This window comes from Plectropomus leopardus, chromosome 24 (genome assembly GCF_026936395.1).
Source record: "Plectropomus leopardus strain MGB_pleo_1.0 chromosome 24, ASM2693639v1, whole genome shotgun sequence".
Taxonomy (NCBI): Eukaryota; Metazoa; Chordata; class Actinopteri; order Perciformes; family Serranidae; genus Plectropomus; species Plectropomus leopardus.
In genome coordinates this window covers 5,846,386-5,872,843 of record NC_142199.1, presented here as the reverse complement: position 1 = coordinate 5,872,843, position 26,458 = coordinate 5,846,386, and the positions used below count along the sequence as shown (strand labels likewise).

At 39.0% G+C, this 26,458-nt stretch overlaps 2 protein-coding genes and 1 non-coding gene across 3 annotated transcripts in view; 2 read left to right on the top strand and 1 right to left on the bottom strand.

Annotated features, from left to right (window-relative positions):
* Window positions 1-664: 664 nt before the first annotated feature.
* Window positions 665-24,666, bottom strand: LOC121962846 (N-chimaerin). Its single transcript, XM_042513152.2, has 15 exons — window positions 24,558-24,666; window positions 24,086-24,192; window positions 21,098-21,136; window positions 20,894-20,949; window positions 17,544-17,575; window positions 17,318-17,431; window positions 15,322-15,448; window positions 14,229-14,390; window positions 9,753-9,830; window positions 7,988-8,072; window positions 7,122-7,295; window positions 5,507-5,584; window positions 4,517-4,654; window positions 4,175-4,280; window positions 665-3,315 (listed from the first exon to the last, which is right to left on the bottom strand). Exons 2-15 carry the CDS (start codon window positions 24,102-24,104, stop codon window positions 3,144-3,146), a joined length of 1,380 nt encoding a protein of 459 aa, XP_042369086.1. The 5' UTR covers window positions 24,105-24,192; window positions 24,558-24,666; the 3' UTR covers window positions 665-3,143.
* Window positions 24,667-24,929: 263 nt separating this feature from the next.
* Window positions 24,930-25,003, top strand: trnai-aau (transfer RNA isoleucine (anticodon AAU)). Its single transcript has one exon. It is a non-coding gene; the product is annotated as a tRNA-Ile (tRNA).
* An 883-nt stretch (window positions 25,004-25,886) lies between these two features.
* The window catches only part of LOC121962944 (FERM, ARHGEF and pleckstrin domain-containing protein 1-like), a 71,122-nt gene continuing 70,550 nt past the window's right edge, over window positions 25,887-26,458 (top strand). The window contains exon 1 of the mRNA XM_042513283.2: window positions 25,887-26,128. The gene's annotated coding sequence lies outside the window, so the exon portion shown is untranslated. The remainder of the gene's footprint in view (window positions 26,129-26,458) is intronic.

The window sequence follows — 26,458 nt, the reverse complement described above, 5'->3', positions numbered from 1 at the left end:
GACATTCAACCGTGCACACAAATTTTGTAGCCTTCACACGGCTTTAAAAGGTAAAATAACACAAAGTAACAACAGTATAATGGGTTATAAGCGTTTTGGTAGTATGTTGAAAGAAACTCACTCATTAGTCGAAATGAATTCAATGTTTTTCTCCAACCGTCCGCCGCTAAACACCTCTGAAGGCCGGATGTCCCACGGTGAAAAACGTCGTCTGCGCGTCCTTTTCCTTCATCAGTATTTGCTGAAATTCCCGACCGTGTCTATCTTAAAACTTAAACTTTTCTAACAGTATTAAATTAAACGTTATTACACGGTAAAAGCCGCGATGTGTCCATTTCACGCCTCCACTGGCAGTCCACTGAACTGTCCAGACGGAGAGGAGCAGTTGAGCAGCAGCCAATCAGAGGAGGCAGAGCGCGAGCCGACGTCACGTGAACAGATGCGCGTTAATGGACAATATACAAATAAGATTACATTATTAAAAGTCATTAAAAACTACATCACAACGTCTCTTCGCTGTACCAAAGTAATAACTACATTAATATGTTTCAGTACAATGTCATTAATATACTTTGTAAGGTCAAGTTTTATGTGCAAAAGTGACTGATTGATGATTTTGATTTTGTGTCCAATCTTAAGAAAATTCACACAAATGTACACCAAGTGAGAGCCATATTTAATAATTTAATTTCACCATGCATAAACCATATAGAAAATACTTTACAGCAATGACAATTTAAAAAAAAAAGACATTTCATGATGCAAAAAAAGTGTCACAGATCACTGAAGGCTCACGTTATCTTCGGGTTAGGCTGATGGTTGTTAGTACAACATAAAGTCTACAAAACAATTAAAATGGAAAACACATGAAAATTCAAGATTTGTTAGAAAAAAAATGCTGATGTTACTTTTATGTTACATCCATTTTGCACCCAGCAAAGGATGGGTACGTTTGATTTTTACAGATGTCTTTGCTCTATGAAAATGGTGTCATGTGGGTCGTCACTGCTTTGCAAATGAAGCGCATGAGGAATGAGTAATCAGTGACCCCCGACAGAAATGGGGGTAGAAATGAATGAGAAGGGTGTGGAGTTAGTGTGTTAGCTAAGGTGGGGGAAACATGCAGAAGGCATCCACTTTACACCTCCACCCTTTTCAAATGGCACAAGTTTAAAAAAAAAAAAAATCATGGCAAATACACTCCTTCATATTACAGATGATTATCAACATCATCCCCAAATTAATACTGCTTTCATCGCATCAAAGCACGGTCAAAACATTACAGCAAACCTTTGAAATGTTTAGCCGTCTTCACATATCTGAAGGAAACTGTCTGTAAAAAAGTCTGAAATAAAAATGATCAAAACTGGCCTTTACTTATGTGAAAGCAATATTATATCTCATTTCACAGTTGTATAATCTCTCCAAACATGTCAGTGGAGTCACAATATGGCCTCATTGTCAACCAGCACACTGAGAGAGGGAAGTGGCATTACCACTTTAATTACAAACACTGATACAGAGTAATTAACATTATGAGTTTTTGTTTTAATGAGCTTCTTTGCTGTAATTTTTGGGATGATATTAACATTTCAACGAGCGCTCCGAACCCATCTCGGTATTCAAGTGTCTGAATTATCCCGCTCAGGCCAGAAAAGTCAATAAAACCTTCGAGATGATTATTTGAATCTGTTGAATGGGAGCTGGGAAAGCGATCAAGAATTTCAATTAGTATTTCGAGCGCAACATCTGCTTGTTAATTACAACACTGTTTCATACAAGCGACAAAACCAAAGCGAAGCAAAAACAACATGAAGCGCTGTTTCACATATCTATGTTTCAAGTCAGTTATGAAGTGTTTCTCTCTTCACCACCTGCCAATGAGTTAGTGATGTGTGGAGACAATAAGCCCGTTAAAAGGGTAACTTTGGTATTTTTTTCCACCTATTTTCACATGTTTTTGTGTCCAAGTAATTAAAGGGAACAACAACTATTAAAATTGATCCAGTATTCAGGGAGCTGGCTGCAGCGGCAAAAAAGGGCTGCAATGTAACGTCTGTGGTTAATTGTTTAATTTCAGTTTACGTCCACTAAAAGTGCTTGTTATTTCCACTGACAGGCTCAGATTGTTATTATAAGTGGCTGACTACATTATGGAAAGGATCCCTACAGAAAGATCCATTTCTTTTAACCAGAAACAGCCCTAAAATCGACATTGCCAAATTAATTAGACTCCATTTAACTCTTGAATTTTTTTACCTTTAGAGGCAAAGCAGGTAGGTGGAGAAGAGAGCAAACACCGGATTGCTTTGGGGATCGTGAGGAAAAAAATGTTAAACTGTTTAATGTACAGCTCCATCTGTCCTAACTTAATTATCCAGCAACAAAAGCTTAAAATATGACACACAAGAAGGGGTAACTCTGCATTTTCTTCTATGTTAACTAAAAAAAAAAAACTACTTAGTGTAAAATGACTGTATAATTACATTTCTGTCACTGGAAGAGAAGAGGGAGCTGTAAAATAAAGAGTTTTTAAAGAGGAATGAAAACACAATAGGTCCAAGTCACTTAAGTTGCATTCAGAGGAATGAGTGCGTGTTGTGAGTGAGTTTCCCTTTTTCCTTTCATTCATTCATCCAGCTGTCTAATGTTACATCGTCAGAGTTTCTTAAATGGATAACTTGACACGATGGAAAACTAAAAACTAAAAAATGACCTGTCAAGGCATCCATTTAAGAAAAAATATAACATAAAGGTGGATCATTCAGTGTTTCTCCTACATGGACAGAGTAGTGTTGCTCCAATGCTGTGTTAACAATTATCTCTTTTCTCCCAGCTCATCAAGAATGATCATAATTGTTTATTTCTCTCCCGTAATGGCTCAATAGTCCTTAATTTACACATTTTGGATCTTCTGCGGAAGCTTTCGGTCTTCTGATTGAGTTTTAGCTTTAAAATGTAGGGAAACACTGCAGCCTTCCATCTACTTCTTCCCCACTTTCCTTTTTTCAGTCAATTCCTTTGCAAATAGTCCTTCGTTGTTCCCTCAAAACAGTTTTTGTTCCATGTTTTCACAGCAAGATTCCCCATTCTGTCTGTCCTTCCTCTCCTCATTTGAAGAGTTGTTTTTTCCTCCTTTCTTCTCAGAACAACACGTCTTCGTTGGTGATGAGTGATTCCACTACGAGTCTCTGGTATCGGATGTCGTTGAGCGCCGTCATGGCGTCCAGCCCGGGGGCCCTCATCAGCGTAGGACCGAAGACAATACCCAAGTTCTCGCTGGACATGAGGTTCTCCTTCTCGTACTGGGTCACTCTGGGAGGACAGAGGACGAACAATTTGTGTCAAGACTCAGAGACACCACACAGACATGAAAGAACACTGAGCCTCGTGCAGCAACATCCTCTTAAATTTCCCTTACATTCCTCTTAGTTTAAGAGAAAATTTACAACCAAAACTAAGAGAAAATTTGTTTGTATATTGTTTCTTGCATGAGGCCAATTGTTACGTCGTCTGTATCTCTGTCTTATTTTATTTTTATATATTTAATGCGTCATATTGTGATATATTTAATCTAAGTCACTCTACATGGAAAACAGTTAACATAAAACCATATCAATCAAAAATTGATGTCTAATACGTGATTTAATAAAAAAGTTTTTCAGCATTGACCACACATTGACTTTTGACCGCCATGTTTATGCATTTATGATGTCAAGTCAAAAACTCGTTATAAAATAACGTTGTTATCAATGTTAGTATACTTGCCTGGCGTGCTTTTTAGTTAGAGGTTTGCGTTTTTGCTACAGCATAATAATTATTTCTTACTGCAATAATTGACAGTTTTCGATGCTTTCTGCTGCCCTTAAACGTCACACAAACGTCACAACTTAGGTGTCATTGAAATTTCTCAATTTCCCACTCGTGATTATGACTTTGGAGGGCCTTAAATACGATATTTTGGAGGAGCACATGAAGGCAGCACTAAGCCGTGGAAAATCCTGCTGCTTTTAAACATCATCGTTCAAGACAAGCCGTCATCAGTTAAAAACACGCCTTAAAGCAGGTAGCCCTGTTGTAATCGAGACGAGCCAAGCCAGCACGTGTGTGTGGAAAAGGGGTTTCAGCTACCACAATATGTGCTAAGGTGAAACCATGACTTGTGCGTTCAGACCTCTTGAGGTGAGCCATGAGGTATCGCAGCGTCTCGCAGTGAGCAGGCGGCAGCAGCTTCAACGCCTCGTGGAGAGACTCCAGACGTTTTTCAGGGTCTGCAATCTCTGCAACACACAAAAAATGAACACGGATTTAAAGTCTTTCAGGAGCTCGAAACACAGGCTGTCCAATTCCTGAGCAACAAATAATGATCATATGATCAAATGTCAAGGAAAAAAATACATTTCAGCCACATCTTTTCCTGATTTTAAGCATATGCAGGACACCTTGTCTCTCCATGTTGCCTACAAAAGCTCTATTCATTCTTAAATCTTACGTAACAAGGTACAAAGAGACCTACTTCCTGATTCTATGAAGCGTGGGTAGGCATCGTATGTGATGAGGGGAATAGGCAGCTCTCTGAAGTAGAGTTTGAGGGCTCCGGTGATGATGTTGAGGTCCTCGTAAGCATTTGAGGAGATGTCCGCCTTCTCTCCATCTGCGGAGCAAATCAGTCAATACATCGTGCAGACAAACAATGCGTCAGTGAGAGATAGACACCCACAGACTGGGCAGACACGATCAATGATATTTACCTAACGGAAAAAAACGCCCACTCACTTCATTTACAAACGGATAAATTCACTAAGATATGGGCAAAATGCATAGTTTACATATTTTAGAGATCTAACTTTCTAAAACAAAAACTCCGAAACCAACTCCATTGATTGTCATCCTTTGCACTGTACAAAGAAAACAAAACTGTATTTGTTGATCTCACTGCATTATCATTTTAAAAAATGCTTATTATCTCCCTACAAAGGTGCAGAAGTTTATTTTCATTCTACATATACTTTTGGTCCTTATATCCCAGTTCTATGGTTCGATTATCCACTTTTTTATGTGTGTATATATAAATATACTTTTTAAAATACATTTTCCCATTTAAACAAAAGAAAAGTATTGATGTTATGCTGGTTAAAAAGAGTTTCAATCGTATTTTTAAAATAAAATGCTACATTATCTCCTTACAAAGGTGCAGAGTTTTCCTTGACATTCTATCTTATATACTTAAAAACAAGTTATATTACTATTATTTTATTTACTTTTTACTTTTCTTGTTTAAAAAAGAAACAACAGCAACAAAAAAAACGATTATAGATATACTGCTGGTTAAAAGCCGTGTCAGTCACGTCTTATTATAACATTCTGTGATCAACAGCAAAAAAACTGGCAAAGTCTTGAATCTATGCAATAGTCTGGAAAAAAAAACCTCCAGAAAAAGCCTCCAGAATTAATCGATATTTCACTCATCCTCAAAGAGAAATACTTTTAAAGAAACAGCACTCACCTCTGTCAAAGGCCAGCTTGACATCTTCAATCAGCTCACTGAAGCCGGATATTCTGTACAAACCCTCCGACTGGAGACCTGAGGCAGAGAAAGAGAGGTGAGGGGATGATTTAAGTGAACTTTAAGACCCCATGAATTGAAAAAATACATTTCCCCAGTTTTAATCCTGTGTCCCTTTGTGAAATGGTCATTTATTTCTTGTTTATGTCAAACACATGTCAAAAAAAGTATTTTTACATCAAACCCCTGTCTTTTCTCTTCCTGGTCAATGAGACTTAAGGTGTCTATCTGGCTCCATCGGTTATATAATCTGTGGGTTGTAGTAGTTTACGGATTAATATGGAGAGAAATATGAGGAGATTCGTGATTGGTTATCAGTGGGCGAAACTTTTGTTTTCATTTCCAGAACAATGTGATGGATGTCAAACTGATTCATTTCTCCCTCCTTCTCCATCTGATCTGACAGCAAGGGTGGCAGCTACTGCATTTCACTAAACTCTTCTTAGCCGTCCAATTAAATGTAAAGGATTCAATTTAAATACCTTTTTTAAACAATTCACCGCTCAATTATTCTGTTTTACTGGAAAATAAAAAGATGGTCTAACTTCTGTTTCACAGGGACTTTTATTGAACACATTTCGATCAAAAATACCAGAATTCACCGGTTCAAGCTTCTACAATGAGTAGAAGCTTCTACAATGACTATTACGGGCAGAATAATCAAAGGAGAAAAATGATCATTTATTTGTGTATGTTTTTTGTCATTCTATATATTGCAATTATTGTACACATTGTTTGCATGTATTTGCATGTTTAAACCTTTTTGCTGACTATGTTTTTTTATATATTTTTGATATATTTTGCACCTCACTGTAAGCTATTTTTGTTATATTTTGCAACTTACAGTGACCTAATTTTGCTGTATTTTTAGGTTGTTTTGTTATATTTAGCACATCACTGCTATCTAGTTTCTATTTAGTTTTATATCTGCTGTATATTGCATTTTATATTTGCTAAACATTGCTTTTCTACTTTGCTATTTTAGTCTTTGTATATTGCATGGTTTGACCATCCCTAACTTTCTGTCTTATCTTAATCTTATTTGCAGCCCTAATTCTTCTCTACAGTACTGCCTATCCCTCAGATGGGCTGATTACTCTGCAGATGTCAGCTGCTGATGAATGTTGACATACAACAATGTTTCTGCAACACTGGTTTCTCTCCTGTTGTGCCCGTGGAACAGCTTAAATGAACTGAAATAGGAGTTAAACACACACAGATGAGATTAAAACGAAGCGAGAAGGACGGCAGCTAAGATTGATTAGACTATAACAGAGACGGAGTGGGGGTGAGGAGTGAATTGCTCTCCGGCTCCTGTCAAGTTCAATCACTTCAAGTCACGTGTCTGTATTGATCTCACGTATTAGTTTCTCGAATCGTAGTCAATAAAATCCTGTCTTCCCACGAGGGAGAAATTGTAACCCACTCTCCCATGTGGGATTTATTCTGCCTGTGTACATCGTTTATACCACACATCTTGCCTACACATGCCGGCCTCATGGGTGTTCTCCCTTTTCCTGTCTTAAGGTCGCAGCGAACAATGCAATTCTCTCACCTCTGGCCTCGATTTCCTGTATGCACATGTCGACCACCATGGGCCTCTTGGTGTTGTGGGCTTTGACTAGTGTGGTCAGGTCGCAGCTGTACACCTTCTTGACGTGTCGCAGGTCTGGCTGGCAGTCGTTGGGCACGACTTTGGAGCACTGCTTATGGACGTTCAACCCACAGTCTGATAGAAAGAAACAGAATATAAAAACTGGAATTACCACCATGTGATTGTATGCCTCTGTGCACCAGTCAGGTTACAGTTTAGATCAATGTCTGTGAAAACGTGTGCTACACCACACCTGCCCCCCAGCAGCACAGAAGATCTAAACAATCATTTTAATACATTAACATTACGTTAAAACATGATGTCTGTGGCTACAGCTATCACTGGTCTGGAGGCACAGTCAGTCTTTTACATCCACTGGTGGCCTGGAATTTTCTCTCTAGCATCTTGTGTAACTGTATTTACATAAAACTCTACTTTCAGCTCTTCACACAGCTTTAAACACCCAACAGCAATATCAGGATAATGCAATTTTGTCCAACACTCGAGGCATAATGACGAGAAAGTTGCATTCAAGTGTAGGCGTTGCTGCTGAGGCACCGTTCATCAGACAGACCCACTCAGTTATAATCACACAGACAGTGTGTTCTCTGGCACAAAATTGAATCTTTTAACATTTAAAATCGACCGTAAACAGCAGATGAGTCAACAGCAAAAAGTGACTAACTTTAAGCCTGCTGTCCCAGTTTCGAGTCACGGTTTAGAGAGGAGGCACGACACGTCGAACACACAAAGGAGGCAAAAAGGAATAGAGATGCAATCTTTTTTGGAGTGAAAAAAGTGCATTATAAACTGCGTGTGTGTGTTACCTGCACACTTGACTCCCTGAGCGATGAGACCCCACATGAAGTTGGCACAGTACTCACACCAGTGGGGGCCTCTGAATGTATGAACCTGGTATTAGACAAAGAGGAAAAAAAAGTATATTTGATCATTTTTAAATGTTAATTTTTCACAAAACACACAACAAACGTGTAAGTGAAAAAAGCTTTGGTCAGACAAAATTACTAATAGAAAATCAATCAGTTAAATGCGCTAAAAATGGTATACTTGCACTAGTCTACACTGAGAACAAAGTGAGAAAAATATTCATGTGCTGAGTATACCGGCAATTATAGACACTGACGAGAGAAAGACGGAGACACAATGAGAGTGCTGAAAGGGCGTTTATAGAAAAATGACAGCGAGAACTGAGTTTTAATCTGCTTATATTTTGCATAAATTGGCTCTATATAATGAAATGCTAATACCCTCCATCACATCACAGTGCTCTCTTTGAGTGTGTGTGTGTGTTCGTCCACATTTCCCTTGAGCTTCGTACACAGCGGCTCTGACCTTTGTGCTCCTCACTAATGGCTCCTTGTAAAATGGAAATCTGTGAATCTAAAGTGCCAAACAAAAGCTTAAAGGGACAGTTTTGTCCCCAATTCAATTATACATATTTTTCCTCTCACCTGGAGTGCTATTTATCTGTCAAGGTTGTTTCAGTGTGACTTGCCGAGTGTCAGAGATTTCAGCCATGGAGATATTTGCCTTCTCTCCAGTATAATGGAACTAAATGGCACTTGGCTTGTGGTGTTCAGAGCGCCAAATTTTTCTTTCTGAAAAACTCAACAGCAATCAGTACGTTTACATGCACAGTTAAGACTAGCTACGGTTTTAGCTCAATTAGGCTATTTAATTGGACCACTGTCCTTGTCCCAGCATACATGCACCGGCAAAGAATCGATTTATTGATGGAAGTATGTCTAATGCCACAATGGTAGGTAGTGATATCCCCCTTTTCCCCCTATTTGCTATTGGACCTTCTTCCTGTTGACCTATTACATCACATACCAAACAAGTTAGCGAGCGGCAAACGGGCTGCATGTTAAACAATGAGAACATGGATAACGTTTTGGCGACACTCTCTACGTTTCACTTGGCACCTTCCTCTTGTTTCCTTTCCTTCTTTTGTTTTTCTCGGCTTTCTTCTAAGAATTTGTGCTATTTGACATCTGGATCAAAGCCCGGCGCAGCGGTTAGGGGCGTGCACAGAACGACTAGGCCAATTCAGGTCCGGTTGAGGCATATACACGAAAAAGTAAGCCAAAAAGTCGTCGCCAGAGAGAGGGTAGTTCCTACATGAAACTGCTCACAACAAGGTCTGTGGATTATCTTGAGTAACCGAGTCGTGATTTCTGGAAAGAGACATTGCTGTTGAGTTTTCCAAATGTACTTTTTTGGCGTTTTGAGCACCTCAAGCCATCTACTTCCATAATATTGGAGAGCAGACAGACATTTTTATGTCCGATATCTCCAACACTCGGCAACTCACACCAAAACAATAACGACTGATTCATAGTACTACAGGTATGAGGAATAATATTTTCATATTAGGGTGATCTGTCTCTTTAAGACCTCAAATGTAAATGCAGAAATATGTGTTTCTCTCTGTGTGTGTAGTGCGCTCTGTGCTCTCTGAGGTGAATTTGAATAAGACTCCATGAGCTGAATCAGCAATTCTGGCATCATTCAACACACACACACACACACACACACAAAAACAGGAGTGGAAGCAAAGGAGTGTCTCACCTTGAAGTTGTGAACCTTCTCATACTTGGGCGCCAAGTCGCTCTCCCTCAGGGTGGCCCGCCGCACCAGCGATGTGAGCTGTGAAAGGGCAAAAGATCTAATTGGTTGCCAGAAGGTGGAAGCAGGGGAGGTGGGTTTGGAGGGGGCTTGCGGACGTTTCAGACGGGTCCCCGAGCCAGAGCTGGGGTCCGAGGAGGTGCTGCCGGAGACTGGCAGGGAGGGAATTGAACCAGCGCTGACATTCAAACCGAGAGCGGCTGTAAACAAAGAGCCCTTCTGACCTGTGTCCTTTTTTGCTCTCTTGCGTGGCTGCTTTTTACCTTTTTTAACAGCATAGGATTCTTGGCTCGGCATTATGGGATTTGTATTTTTGGTGTGAATTTAACACACACTGGAGGTTTAAATCAAACAAAACCAAAATCCCATTAATAAACACAATAAGACAATCAGACTGCCAAGTGATAAAAACAAAAAAATAAAAGTATTCCTTTAAAGATTGTGTTAAAATAATAAAAAACGCCCAGAATAATTAAGAAAAAGAGAAATAAATAGAACAACTAGACGCTCATTCATTTCAAAGCATCATCCGACAACAACATCCCAAACGGAGGAGCCAAAACACGACCAATCCTGCCGTCTAAGCAGGACAAAGATCAGCCAATCAGATTAGCTCTGCATACTGACGGGGCTGCAGGCTGCATTTCCAGTTCATAACAAAAAAAAAATCCAGCCAATAAAAACAAGAAAATAAGAAATCGTAACAGAAAGTTCCCTTAATCTGATTCAATAAATCTTCTTGAAGTGTGCTCCCAAAATCCTTTAAACCGAACTGATGCTGCAGAATGTGCATTCCCGTCTCGCGGTCTCGTGTAGGTGAGCGCTTCAGCCCACATGGCTCAGTGTGTGTGTGTATGTGTGTGTGTGTGTTAATCCTCTTTCCCTCCACACACTCACCAGGCAGAACTAGTGGAGGAGGGAGGTGATAAAGGCGGAGAGAGAGAGAAAGAGGAGGAGGAGGGGTGCAGCACTGAGCCACAGTGCAGTAATGGATGAATTTAACAGGTCACATTGAGAGGAGAACGAGCCAATCAGAATGCAGAGGTTGTTGTTGTTCGTCACCAATTTCTGCCACCTCAATTGTCCCGGGAGAGAAAGGGGAAAAAGAGAGGGAGTGAAAGAATGAGCTGAGAAACAAGCTATTATTTTATTCATTCGCTCACAATCTGGTTCCCTGCCTTCTTTTGTCATTCTACCACCAACATTGATTCGTTTTTAACTCCGATGTTTTCCATTTTCACCGCCAGAAATAAAAGCAGCTGCTTTAGTCTGCCTAATATTTTTCTTTTCCTTTAAATATGCTGACAGAATACACACAACCCCATGTCCTCATATGGCCCAGACCATTGTAAATATTATATAAGAGCAGTTTAAGGCTAAATTTCATTTAAGAAGTGCACTTTAGAGGTTTATTGTTAAGCGGAGCCTCTGGTGGGTGTTGTTTAGACTTCTTTGACATTTTTTGGATTGAGCAAACTGTCAACAATTGGGCTCTGGGACTGAATTAAATCCTGTTACTGTGGAAGAGATCTAAAAGGCTCAAGTTTTGTGATTTGATCAATTTTTTAGATAGATATTTTTTTCTGTGCCTTTTGACATTATGCTTGTTTATGGTTTACATGGAAAGGACGCATGGCTATAGCACATTTTGCTATTGCTGAAAATTGGGCTTCATAATAATAACATTTTTACAAGATATTTCTTGTTGTCGAAAAGTAGTGACAGAAATGTGGATCCACATATTCAAATCAGTAATCCTCAGCTTATATCCAGAACACAGTGAATATGTATGACTGGTCATGGATATTTAATGACTGTTTTCATTGCATGGGGACGACGGGGCGGAGGGTGCTGGGTGGATAACAATAGAGCACCCCGATTATAGACATAAGACAGAAAGACAAAAAAACAATAGAAAAAGAAAAGAGAAAAAAAGCAGTGTGTGTTTTGAAAGCTAATATATTTATCTGTGGCCATTTAAGCTCCTTATATTTTAAATTTGTTGGTTGTTTTTTCTGCATTTTCTGTCAGAGCTTCTTCTCTTAACAAAACACTTCGTCCAGTGAATCTACCCTCACAACAAGGCTTTAAAATTTAAAATTTAAAAAGTCATCACCAGGACTGTGTCTTTATGGCCCCCACAGGGACCATAAAAGCGGCATTTAAATTACGATAAAAGATGATTAGCTGCATGAAATATGCATTTCTTCCCGTGGTCATCTTCCCTACAGAGAGCCACCTCTGGTCTCAATGTCACAGCCGTATGAACTGCTTTGTCTGCAAATCCAGCCAATTATGAAAGCACACACGTACACAGGACCACCCCCCTCACACACTCACACACACAGACAGTGATGTATGAGGTGCAGTGTAGGTGGTCATGCACTGCAGGTCACACAAGGCCTCAGGAGGTTCAGGACTGGTGTAGCCCATAAACACATTGCACTAATACTTTGTTATGAGCCTGTTGTTGTTCTGTGTTACACTTGTGTGTTTGTGTACTCGCAGGCTTTACAGAAGTTGTCTGAATGAATCTTGGTTTTTTGCGCCCACCTGCACAAACTCACAGCTGCAGAACTGAAATTTACATGAAACGTTGCTCAGTGATTAGCATCTTGCGTCACACAGTTAAACCTCACATCTCCAAACTTCTGTTTCCAAACTCTAAAAAAGCATTTTAAAAAGTTTCCTGTGTGTCCTCTGGGTTCAAAACTAATCACAGAAAACAATTATCTCACACCCGAATGGAAACTAATGAGCCACCAACGATTCCTGAATACTTAGAGGACGGCTTTTGGGAGATAGAAGGTTTCTGCAGGCAAACTGCTGTTATGTAATTTTGCTGCAGAGCCTTTGGCTGGAGGCCATCTCTCCTCTGCATCCATCCTCCTCCTCCGTCTTCTCCTCCTTCTTTCACCATGTTATCAACTCTCATCCTTCCATCTTAGCACAGCAACTTTCTTTACCTTTACCCTCATTTTTAACTCTCTGCAGCAACATTTACATTTAATGATTTACGTAACATTTATTTATGCATCTAAGGTCCAGTGACTTTAAGAGACTGACTGTTGCGAGTTGTTTTGCATACTGCCCACAGCATAAATTCACTCATTTCCCACTTGCAAACTGATGGTTCTTTCCTCTGCTGAAATGAAACAGAACATTTCATGCATCTGGATTCGAATGCATACATTTCTTGTCTGTTTTAAGTTTTTATATTATTCCGTGGTTTCCCAGTAATGTGTTTTATATATTTAAATCCAAACATTCAAATTTTGGTTGAAGCACTTGTGTTTGAGTGTCAGAATTCTACTTCCTATTCTAAAAATTTAAATATGCTCTGACGCATGTTTCTGCATAATGATGTTGCTACATATAAACCCACATGCCCGCCTCATACGCCTGTTTGTGACTGAGACAAGCCCTCTGAGAATTGTGTGTTCTCAATCTTCCAAATTAGTTATATTCCTCTGACCCCTTGACAAGCATGGAAGCTAAGCAATGTACTGATCTAGGCACAAAGTTAGTTTCAGATCCAAAAGTCGTACAACAATGCAAACAAACTAACTAATCGAGGCAGTGACGGACCATGTTCTGAGAAGTAAAATTACAGTTTTTTCAATGGAGTCTGGTGGTTTTGAGGAGAGTAATGTCAAGGTAAAGCAAAGAAAATATTACACTGAGCACTGATTCGTTCCTCATACAACCCTCCTTCAAAAATGTCTCTCCTCACTGATCTCAGTTTTGAGATATCATGACTATTTCCTCAACATTGTATAGGCCTATCCAACATGCAAAAACAGTTTGCAAAGACTCCCAGCCAAAGAGACTTGATGAATGATTCAGTTTGTCTCAGACTGGTTACTTTTAAGGCCCAGTTTCAAACTGTCGTCTCCTAAAGGGGATATTCTTTGGTCTCTGGCCAATACTCTGTGCCAACACAACTCCATTTCTTATTCAAACCAACCCTCCAAAAAGCCTGAAGCCTTCAGGTCAGTTTGCCAGAAACATATGTTAATTGGAAGATGCTTTTGGCCTGAGTTCTGACACAGTTTCCATTTCCATATTTCTTTCAGAGTGATGAGTTCTGAAGATAGCGATCGGTATTCACAGTGCTTAAGGTTTATTATTATGCAGTTTCTAAAAGCTCCGCTATATCGCTCTATGGCTGAAGTTAGTAGTATAGTTTCTCGGAAATAGTTTCTCGGATTGACACTCGGTGGTGAATAATAAGAAAGAAAATGTCTTAGACTTTTGATTCAGGCTTGAATGACAATCATTTTCTAAAATTTCAAACTTTAAGGTCACAGAGCGTCTTAATTCTTACAGCAGCCGGATGAAAAGGCTGCATAACAAAATCCTGTCATCTTGGTGACAAGTTGCCCACATTAAAGTTCACCCGTGTGTGTTTGTCCTCACCCTCTCCTCAGTGTTACGGTCGTCTTTGGCCGGAGCAGGTCCGTCCGGGGCCTCGGGGCTTTGTGGCAAGTGTTTTTTCAGGGTGGGCTCCTGGTTCAGGGTGGTGTAGCCCACATGCTCATAGATGGGGTTTATGGTCATCTTAGCGATGTACTCCGCTGCCTGACGGAAGAGAAGGCGACTGTAAACGCGACAATTGCAGGTTTGTGTCATTTCAGCTCCCTTAACCCCTTGAAACCTGGACTGACATACTTTCACAAGTATTTAAACCTCTGAAATGTGAACAAATTGATTTCTTTCCAAACCATGGCAAAATGTCAATCAGCAACTTGACATGAAATGCTCCGCAAATCCCCCCAAATTTTTAAGAGTTGGCAAGAAAATGACCTGAAAATTATTTTTTTAAATAAAATAAAACAGTTTAAAGTAGCTTAGGTTGTACAACTAAGACAAACTGCTAAACGCTGCTCTGGGTCAACAGGATCCCTGTAGTTGTTCCAAATAAAGGTAAATAAAATACTGCTAAAATTATTTAAATAAAGTGCTGTTATAATAACATTAAATAAAGTGCTTCTATGACAAATTTAAATACTTTGCATTTTTGTGCCGATCATGCCATCAGTGTGTAAAGGCCTGAACCATATAAATGATATTTTTTTTATTTTCCTGCCTGTGAATCCAAATTAGACTCAACCTTCACTAAATCTGGATCTTATAATACTATTCTTTATTTTTTAACACTGCTTCGCCACCCTTACTACTGTCTTATTGTCTGAATAAACACTTAAAGGGGAGTGAGCTCAAGGAAATGCTGATGCTCCAGGCGTTATTTTCTTAGAATCCAGGGACTCAGATAATCGAGTAAACAAACTGTGATCAAAAGGTAAAAATTTGTGACTAAAGCTGAATTCCTGGCAAACGTGGGCTGAAAGCTGAAAGCTTTAAATGCTTCCATTTTGTAATCACCCATAATCAGCATTTACATTCAGTGATTACAGCCCTGATCAATGGGTCTAACTGCAGCATTATTCTCAGAGCCAATGGAGGAAGGTTTTTTTGTTTGTGAAGTTAAAAAGGAAAGAGTGAGACACACCTTTGTCTCAATGTATAGCGTGATGAGGCCGTCTGTGACCAGGTCATGGATGGACTCGAACCTCTTCTCTCCAACAAAGTGCTTTCCATCGTGGTAGAGACGGAAGTTTCTCGTCTGGTTCCCAAACCTGGATGGAAGAGAGGAGGATGCTTTGGCTTTAGGAGCATCTAGCAGTGGACTTAAAGTTAAGTCAAGTCTGGGTTGGACCATTAATGCTTAAAGTCACCCATTTTTTAACATAATTGGCTGGCTTTTGCTTCAAAAAGTGTCAAAAAAAAGAAATATAGGTCACTTTGAAGAAAAAAATCACCTCAAAATGCAGGAAAAGATGTTTAAAATTACTGACAATTTCTAGTTTCTTATCACAATATCAATATAATATCAATATATTTCCCAGCCCTACTTCAGCCTATACAAACTCTATTTATATGATCTCTCTTTCAACACAAAAAGTCCTTTACTGAGATAAAACAGAGTCAAAAATTGGCACAAACTCTGTGACAGATAGATGGTCTGAACTGGGCCAACACATTATCTGCTCCTCAGTGGATCACAATGAAACCACCGCGAGATAAAACAGCACCATTAGATCATTAACCCAAAATCCAACCTTTCCTTTTTCTGCCGACCCAGAGTGGGATGCTAGTTTATGGAGGGGGTATTTATGGAACGTAATTATAACCATGGGATTGGAGAGGCAGTGAAAGACAGAGAAACGTGTGCAGGTGGAAGAACGGCATGGCTATGAATAGAGCAAACTGACCCAAAACCAAATTCAATTTATGCCATGCACCCATTTAAAAGTGTGACACTCACTCTGAGAAAATGATAGCTCACATTCAAGTTAAACAGACATGATTTCCAGCTACTCAGACACTTTAAACGAACACGAACACAACTTATGACCATCTAAAACCTCAGAAAAACTTCCATACATTATCCCTCTGTCACCCTCTGACCTCTCCTCAGGAGGAAAGGTGTGCAGAGACATGTGAGTTCAGAGATGAGCACCTCTGAGCAGCTTATAGCTCCAACTGCTGCCTTTAAACCCCCACAACTCCTGTGAACACACGATCAGACATGCCTCACACAGCACCGGGGCTCCTCTTTTTCTTGCCTTGTCACACAAATACGTGCAAGCCTCGAAAAAAGGAGGTCGAACAACTGTTCGCACTGAGGTCTCAGGGGATTTACGAGAAGCTGAGAAACTGAACACATAAAGTAAAGGCAAAAAATCTTCTTTTATCTCTTTTGCTTTGCTTTCCAAGGACTTGTAAAATAAAATAAAAAGTAATATTACACTGCTAATTCCTAAACGGACCAAAAAAATATTCAAGAAAAAATGACATGTTAAGTGCCTTTAAAAACACTTTGCAAAATTGTCTGACCTCAATTCAAACTATGGAAATGTTGATAATTTATCGTAAAGTGATTGCTGTTTGATGAAGCGGAGGATGGGAGCTGCCAACATTTAAAATAAATCAATATGAAATGACTCACTAAATTAATATGTGACCAAAAATAATTCTAAACATAAATGTAGGCACTTATTAATTAATGTTCATTATTCTCTTGTACGATGTTGTTCAGTTTGGGTTACACACATTCTTTTTTGTGTGATAGCAAACTGATAGCATTATTTTATTTTATATTTATTACATTTTCTTTAGATATGGTGATAATGTTCTGAACTGTTTTGGCCACAACAATCGTATGGTGAAAATCTGATATCGTGCCAGCTGTATCCTCCATACAGGTTATATTAAACATATATTACTGTTTTTAACTGCAGCTGTACATAAAATGATGACTCTGGATTTTCTAGACTTCCATCTGACTTTGCTGGGCTCCTCGTTATGGCGGTTAATGTCCTAATAAACGCACTGGAATTGCTGCTCCAGTACTTAAGCTTCCACATTTTCACTGGCTCCACTGAGCTCACATTTGTTCTTGATTGTCTGCAGCTCCCTAAATTAGCTAAAGACACAAACATTACCTCAGAGCTAGTGTGTACGTGCCCGGCTGTCTCTGGCTCTCTCTGATGAGGTAGCTGCCTTCGGCCTGACTCAGCAACTGGTCGGCCTCTTCTCTTGAGATCATCCCGTGGTACCTAAACGTGAAGAGCAGCAAACGCAAATGGATTCCAAACCATCCTCATTTTTGGAGATGAAATGAGTGAATGTACAGGACATAAATCACTGATAAAGACAATGGCAACTTACTCTCTTCCATAGTATTTAGGTCGGTTGTCCACCTGCAGGGAAAAGAAAAAATGTAGTCTGTAAAACACTCGTAAAGTGAAAATATTGGGATTTCCATGCAAACTTAAATGTTACATGACAGTATCACAACACCAATAATGTCATATTGCTCTATAGGACACACAAAAAAAGAATAACATAGTGTGTGAAATGCCACCACAGCTACACATGCTGTGCGCTCTTCGTGAGTGTGTGGGTGCAGAGAATATTGCACGAGTCAGATAAAAAGCTGAACATTGTGTTGTCCTCAACAAAACTGCTGTCGAGCCAATAAATCAACAAAGATCCAACAAACAGCACTGAATATTAATTTGGATGCTCTGTGTGTGTGGAAGAAGGTAGGAGAGTGTGTGTGTATTTGTGCGTGTGTTTGTGTGTGAAAGGCAGAGGAAATGAGGAAAATAAGGGACATACACACTCCATTATAGAGCTACAAATTTTGCCTTGTACATGCATAATGCCAGTCTTCCTATTCTGAGGGTGAATGTGGTGTGAATAACCAAAAACCAAACTCCTGCCACTAAAACCAGTATGAACTACAACCCTACAATGTAAAAAATATATACAACATAGTCAAGATGGTAAAAGTCAAAGTTAGCCATCTTTAATCAGCCAAAACTGCTCTGAGGTCTGTCAGAAAGCAATGCATGGCAGACAAATACCTATGATTTATGCTCAATAGATATCCCTGGCTGCATATTACAGAGTTGAGCTGGAGGAAACATATTGTGAGTCTCATCTGCATAAAGAGTTTTTTTAATTAAATTTAATTGGTACAGAGTGAAATGTTTACCTGGAACAGATGGAGCCATTATGTAAAAAGCTAGTTTCCAATTATGTATGGTGACCCATTCAGGAAAATACACTGCCTGTAAGTTTTTGAACATCCTGCATGAGGCAGCTGGAGTCAGTTATAGTTAGAGTACTGAAAATCTAAGTAAGAGAACATTTTCTCCCATAAAAAATGACTCAAGGAAAAGTAAAAAAAGTGCCTAGTTGATATGATCATGTATTTTAGGGACATTTAATTGTGATGTTAAAGGCATTTGTCTGACCAACCACCATTACATAATAATAACAATAATAATAATTTATATATTATGTTTCAATATTCTATGTTACTTTTATCATTATACACATTTATTATGTTTTATTTAATTGTATTGAATATTTTGTTTGTTTCAAGTCGTAAAGATTGTTATGGCCACAGATTTGATTTGTAGTATTTGTCTTGTCTTTGTACTGTCTTGTTTTGTATTGTTACTATTTTACTTACTACTTACTATGTTCTTTCATCTCTGTTGGACTAACCAAATATTGCTGTGTTTTCATTAAAAAAAAATAATGAAAAAAAAACAATAAATGGGTTTTGAAAAAAAGAAAAGATAAAATTAAAAAAAAAAAAACAATCTAAAAAGTAATTGTTCCTTAAAAAAATACTACTTTCTTACTCGTGTGTGTGTAATAAGTTGGGTTTTTTTGCCATTATCTAAAAGGTTTTTTTTATATGGGTAAAGTTTCCAGTGTTAATAATAATGTGACCCAAGGACAGTCTCATTTCAGTCACCCTGTCACGCCACAAATTAAAAAGTACCAGCCTTAGATAAGTGTTTATTGGCGCATCATTAAACCACATATGGCTGAACTCCCAGCAGACAACAGGAGCTGCTGGTAGCAGGAGGGGGGCTCTTCTTCCCCGTCTGTCTGCTGATTTAAGTGGGTCAGCACCGACTACCTGACCAGACCACGGCATCAGAGCCAACAGCTGCTCATTTAGCATCTACACACACACACAAACACATCCATCCAGCGCGCCCTGTGAGGAATGTCTTTAACAGATTAACACCAGACGCACAATCCCCCATTATTTAATCCCTATTGGGTTCCCCCAAACCTAGCTGTCCCCCAAAACACATCTGTTGGCTCCCCCTTCACTGTGCAGAGGTGCTGTTGCACAGCATTTTGGCGAGGACAAAGCCTCTACTAAACTAAACTCATAAAAACATACAGATGCTTAAATTCATGTTAAGAACTTCTACTCAGTTAAGTGGGTGCTTGTTTAATGCGCAGTGATAAAAAATGATGCAGCACTTAACATTTTTAGACTTAACAGATGCCGTCCCTGAAGACAATGGATCGGTGAACTACAGCGAAAACAATCAACCCCGCTACAAGCCGAGTCAGCGAATATAGCCTCTGAGGAACACACACACAACCAAAGACACACTATGAAATCTTCAGCTTGCTTCAGGCTCCATTTACACCATACTGTTTCAGCTGGTAGTTGTATGTGATGCTGGAGAAAATGTGAATAAGTGAAGGTACATGGTAATGGAATATCAAAGTGACCCCCTTTGGGTGCTTTGGCTTTAATTCAAATGAAACATCTGTGGAAGGATATACCCAGATGACTACTCTAGTTACACGCTGCACCTGTGCTCAGATCTCCTGATCCTCATTTAAGAGACATTATCATGTGTTAACACAAATAGCACAAGGGACCATTGCTATTGCATGAAAGTGGCAGCACATCTGCAAGGGACATTTTTAGGCTACATTATTTCACCCCAGTCACCAGAAGACAATGTTGTGCATCTCTGCAAACAATGAATATGTTACATTTGTGTGTTTCTGCCATGACGTTTTACGTGAGCTGACTATGTCTTCTGAACAAAGAGGGGATGGTGGATGGTGTGTCACATAGGCGAGAGGTCTGCTAAGCTAAAGACCATTTCATACCACTGTTCAACACTACTAAGTAGGTGGTTTTGGGCATAAACCTAACAACACAGTGCAGAGTGTTTTCTGAATCGTGAAATTTCAACGTATCCACTACATTGTGCAATAGTGTAGAAATGTAACGTGCTTGATTTGCAGAAACTTAAAATTCCAACATCTTTTCTGGAAATTAGATGAGCATTTCTCAAACTTCGCCTCGAGCACCACTTGTCCTGCATTTTTTTAGATCTCACCCTGCAGCTGGATTAAATGATCAGCTCAAGCAGCTTCAGGAGCTCATAACAAGTGGATCATTTGAATCAGCTGTGTTGGAGCAGAGAGACATCTAAAACTTGAAGGACAAGTGGTACTCAAGGAGAGGTTCGGGAAACACTGGATGAGGTTGATCATTTGTAATCTGAGGCAGCTCCTTAAACTTGTAGACCCTTTAACCTGTAACTTGTCAGAGAAAAGTGACTTTTTCTTTTTTAATATAAGTTCCATAAAGTATTTCAATTACATAACTTGTTACAGTGAGACATGACTGACTAATCTAACATTTGCTGGCTGCCAGTTAGAAAGTGTGTTCTCACCTCGCTGGTGCAGGTGAGTCTGCGTGGGTGAGGCGCCTCCTGCTGGAGCTGGTACACTGTCACAGAAAACACAGAAAAACATCAGAAAAAAGCTTGTTGCCACCATACAGAAACAGTTAAAAACAGTGTTAAAGATCCTAAAATTACACTTAAAAAAGGTTCAAATGAGGATAATAACACACAAAATGTTCCATCAGTACTTACAATAAGACTTCCACACTGGCGGCCTGTATTCATCATGATCTGAGGACAGAGAAAACACAGCGAGGTCTTTAACGATGACTTAATTCACTTTGCTACAGCACCCTCAAGTGGACAAAACACAACAATGATTAGTGTGGATTTAATCTGCCTGTTCTACATACAGCATGTCTCAATTTTGATATAAACCATCAGCCAGATAAGATTGGGGCTCTCTCATTTAATTTCATTTTCCTTTTTTAAATCAATGACATAACGCAGAGTATCTATTTGCAGGGGGAGCTTAATGCAAAAAATCCAAATCAGACATTTCACATTCAATCAAACAAGCTCAAACAATAAAAGGGTGACCAGTTGGAGCTGGAAAAGGATTTTGGAGCAATCATATCATTTTTACAGCTAAAAACTGAAACTGCAAAAGGAAATTCTGCAGTTTTATTAATGTCATTGCCAAATAAACAAGATAAATACAGTTTAATGTCGTAATTCTCACACTGACGACGTGACATATGAAACTAAGACTTTCAGCTCCTTTATTTTCTTTATTTTGTGTGCAATTATCTCACACTGATGCATGATCTTTTCTGACAACAAAACCACACTGGTATAAACGGCAACTAAGTGACTTAATACTTAAATCTACTATGCGAAGCATAAGAAAGCCGTGAAAGATTCATTTGTATTGCTCTGCTGAAATGACAGCTTGTAAATGAGCTCTGGCTGCGATGTTTATCTTTCTTACATGGAGACAAGCTTTAGCTGTCGCCACCTCGGGCCCTACTCGTCCAAAATGAATTGTAGATGGGTATCAACACTGTAGCAGTGTGTCCTCATTGCTTGTTCCGCTGTTGCAGACCAGAAACAACACGGACATTAATATCAGACTCTGCAGCATTAGACACTGAGAGGAACGGGATGATTTTCAGCCTCGAGCGCTCAGTTGGATTTTGGCTGAACTCTGCAGAAGCCGCTGAGCATTTTCACTGGAAATCCTACAATGGGATTATTACTGTGAAATCCTTTCAGGTGCTAATTCTGTGTTGTTCATTTTTGTTCAGGGACTCATTGTGGCTCGATACTCATTTCCAAACATTTAACATTAAAAATGACTGAACCTACTGAGATTTCAACCAACAAAATTATTTATGTATTTGTGTGACAGGGTCGGATCTGGTTATAGTGAGTGTGTTTACATGGACGTGAATAACCCATATATAATCAAGTTTTTCGAATATCCCGTTTATGTGTCTGGGCATGTAAACACCTTATTCCACTTATGAGAAACCAAAATATGCTACCTGAAGTACTCGGAAAGAAAAGAAGATTTATATGGGTAATAAGAATAATTCAATTTCTCTGCACTCAAGTAAAATATATTTATATCCTGAATACTTTAGGTTAGTTAGTTATGAAATGTAGTAGGTTACAGATCAGTAGTTACCCTGTTACTAGATAGATAGATAGATAGATAGATAGATAGATAGCCAATATATCCCCCTAAATCCTACACACTTGACCTTTAAAACATGCATATTTGTTTTCTGTATCAGTGCAATAACAACACAAATGTCTGCATCCAAAACTGCAAGACCAACTGAAAGTACTCCTGAAATCAGCCAAAGAGGATAACTTTGTTTCTGAACTAAATTTGCTCCACTTGTACATTAAAAAAAATCTGTATGAAATGTCTAATGTTGGTGATGTAAAATAACATCAATCTGTCCTTTGGTAAACATCTTGCAAATTCAGGAATACGGGGTCTTCCATCTTCTCTGCATGGGTAAAACTAACAGCCTGTTTCCTGTCTCGGTGTACTCTGAGTTCACTCTGAGAGCCTTATCTTTTCAACACTTGTCGTCCCGGTATCCTGTCTTCAAAATAACTTCCGAATCCTCCCCGGGCAAGTGTCTCTCCCTCTTTCTCAAGGCAACAGACCCTCACAGTTAGACACACTCACGAGAAACCAGACAAAACATATTGACTGCTGACAACTCACAGTGTCTGCAAAGAGAAATAAGATGCAGTGCTTCTACAGAAGAACTGCAAGGACAAAGGCATTATTTGATATCTCTATTTTTACAGCATGAGACTGTGTACTGTTACTGTGCTCCATGTAAAAGAAATACTGCACTTTTTCCCCCTACTACATTTATTTTCTGACAGCTGACAATTTTAATCACTTTTAAAATTAGGGTTTAACATGTATTTTTTTGCAAAAAGCATAAAAATATTATGTAATCTGTTTGTTCCATTCAAAAGGAAAAGAAAGATCAATGTTAGCAAGAGAAATTGCTAAAGCCCCCTTTTTTCTGTTTTCTCTGGTCATGTGAATTTAAAAAGTATGTTTGCATTTTTCTACTGTATAGACAGCCAAGTTTTATGAAAAGACTACCTTTCCAGCAGTGAAATACTTCCTTAGTCTATTTTTTGTCACTTCTAGTCTACAATACCTCCTACTTTGTAATACAAAATAAAATTAAATAAAAGTCCTGCATTCAAAAGTTGGCAAAAGTACATTATCAGTGCTATATCTATACTTTTAAATAAAATTTAAAAAAAACCCTCTACATGTATATATTGTTATACATTATGTAACTAATTACTATTGCAGATGCATTATTGTGTAAGCAGTGATTTATTGTTGTAATAGGTCATGGTAATGCTGCTCTAACTACTTTATACACTTTTGGATGGTTTAATCTGTAAAAATCTATTGTATTTTATTAAATAACTACATGATTTGTATGATGTAAAACTTTTATCTACAATGTGATCAATAACTGTAATTGCAAAATCAATACAGTGGAGTAAGAATTTGACTCAAAATTTTGGATTCATAAGATTTCCAGTGACCTCTCCCAAATTTTACCAAAACATGATGAAATATGGTCATAATAACAACACAAACAAGCAAAATACATGCACAAACAGACCACTGCTACACTCAAATAAAGACAAAAAAGATTATATCTGAGGCGTGGTGCTGCTTACCAAAGACATTTAGGGCCATCTTGATTCTGTGATATGATGATGATGATGATGAACAACTAACCAGCAGATCCAAATTTCTCGCAAAACGGACCCACTTAGTTTAAATCCTGGAAGAGAAATTGTAAAAAGAGAATAAAAAAGAGAATACAAAAAATAAACATGAACATTTTTAAAGCATTAAAGCAGTGATAATAATTCGGTAGGGTTGCTGAAGTGAAAATAGCTGAGTAACGCTGAACAATAAATGATCGAGCTCAGGTTATAACACAGCTAACGTTAGCGGAGTCGGTACTTCAGCTGGCAGCCTGGACCGAGGATAAAACCCGCCAAAGGCTGTTTATTTCACACTAAACTGTAAAGAAAACAATTGTTTTCTAACACATTGAAAGTTCCGCGACGGCGGTTTGTAATTGTATGAAATAAAACACTGATTTAATAATGTAACGGTTAGCTAATAATACGGAGTACTCACATTCACATCCATTCTGCATTGTGGTCGCCATCTTGTTGGGTCACGTGAGCAGTCTCGCCCTCTCTCTGGAGTAACTATGGCAACGGACAGTGCTCCGGCGGACTTCGTGGCAAGAAAGACATCGTTACTCCCGACTCTAAAGTTTGTTTTTTGATATAAAAATTAACATATTACAGTTACGTTGTGTTACATTATATACTAACTGTTGTATTTTTTAATATTAGGTTCTAAAACGAGAACTAACTAAAGCTACGGGACAGATATTTGCGTTAAGTGGACAGCTGCCGTCTCAATTTGTAAGCTAGTTGTATCAAACATGTTAGCATGGTAGTCTCAACGTATATAAATGTATATATTTTCTGACGTTAGCATGGCCGGTTAGCTCAGTTGGTTAGAGCGTGGTGCTAATAACGCCAAGGTCGCGGGTTCGATCCCCGTACGGGCCAGGAACACTTTTTTCAGATGACAACGGAAAGATACCGCTAGGGGACGCAAGGTAGGAGCTCTCCTTTGCTAAATATAACGTCCGTGTGTAGATGAAGTACGAGAATTTGTTTGGAAATGTTGGAAAACAATGTAGCCTATCCATTTTAATATCCCACTATACAATTCTAACTATGTAGGCCTACATAGGCTACAACCTATAGTTGGTTCATATATTACAATCTGAATCAGCAATACTTTATTGATCCCATAGATAATTATGGCATATATTACATACAACAGCTGATTACACCAGGAAAATAAAAGAAGTAGTCGGATACTTAACGTTAGTAAAAGTAGTAATTCTGCAATATAAAAACACTCTATAAACTCATTATAAATAAAAAATTACTATAAAATAGGTATACTGTAAATGCCCTGTACTGAAAATGTAATCTTAACCCTTAGAAACCTGGGAAAATTGGCTTTATTTCTGGCAATGAGGCAATGTATGAAGAGATTACCTTCAAAATAGCAAGAAAATAGTTTTTAAGTAAGTACAACAAAAAAAACCCTGAAAATAAGAAAAAAAACAAACAAACAAACAAGAAAACTAACAATTACAGCAACAGAAAAAAAATGGGTAGGCTATAGCCTATTGCACTTTCAGTCTGTCAGTCTCAACACATTTTACTGACCTTATACGGTGCAAAAAAAAACCCCAAAACAAGTAACCCGCTATTGCTTTTTTACTGACGAAGAAGAAAAAAAGCAACAACAACAAGCAGAGGAAGAAGAAGAAGACGAAGAAGCAGCAGCTCTGCCTCCACACTGCCGTTGTCCCTTCCCCCGGGCGGTGGCGCTGTTTATCCGCTCTGGCTGCACTCTCTCCCCGCCTGGCTGACACCGGAGCGCCGGGGCTCTTGTGCTGGAGGCGGTGTGTGTGTGTGGAGCTCTTTATTGTTCCAGCAGAAAGCTCAATGCTCGGTTCCCACATTTGTCTCAATGGCTAAAGCACAGAAACCACGTCCCACCTGAGAGGGAGCGGTTCGGCTTTGAGGAGAGGACTTATTGATCCAAACTTACTGCACCGTGCCGGATTTACCGTCTGAAATAAAACGACAATCTGTGGATCCTGAAGAGAGGGGGTAAGGAAATCATGCTATCCGGATTATGAAGCGAGGTTACACGTAGCTTCTCTCACACTCACTTGCGTTTCCATTTGGCCACATTTGTTGCAATGTACGTTTCCGGTTTGACGACTCTAGCTTCAGGAGTGCGTGATGTTTGATGATATCTTTAAGTATAATCTCGCCTCGATTGCAGCCAGCCTGTTCGTTTTCCTAATCGGCTGAGCTTTATGAGGTCCAGCAGAGCTTCTCTTACTGTAAGCTTAATTAATGACAGACAAGGGTCTCCAGTGAGCGATTTAAACATTCACACGCATTGCAACATATGCAACAAAGTTCACATTTTGT

Bases quoted from the DNA above. Each gene is read 5' to 3' on its own strand.
- LOC121962846 (XM_042513152.2), bottom strand. The intron at 4,655-5,506 runs GTGAGTGCTGTT...TTTGCTCCGCAG, and splicing joins CAAGCTGGCCTTTGACAGAG to ATGGAGAGAAGGCGGACATC. The intron at 3,316-4,174 runs GTCTGAACGCAC...CTGTCCTCCCAG, and splicing joins CTCATGGCTCACCTCAAGAG to AGTGACCCAGTACGAGAAGG.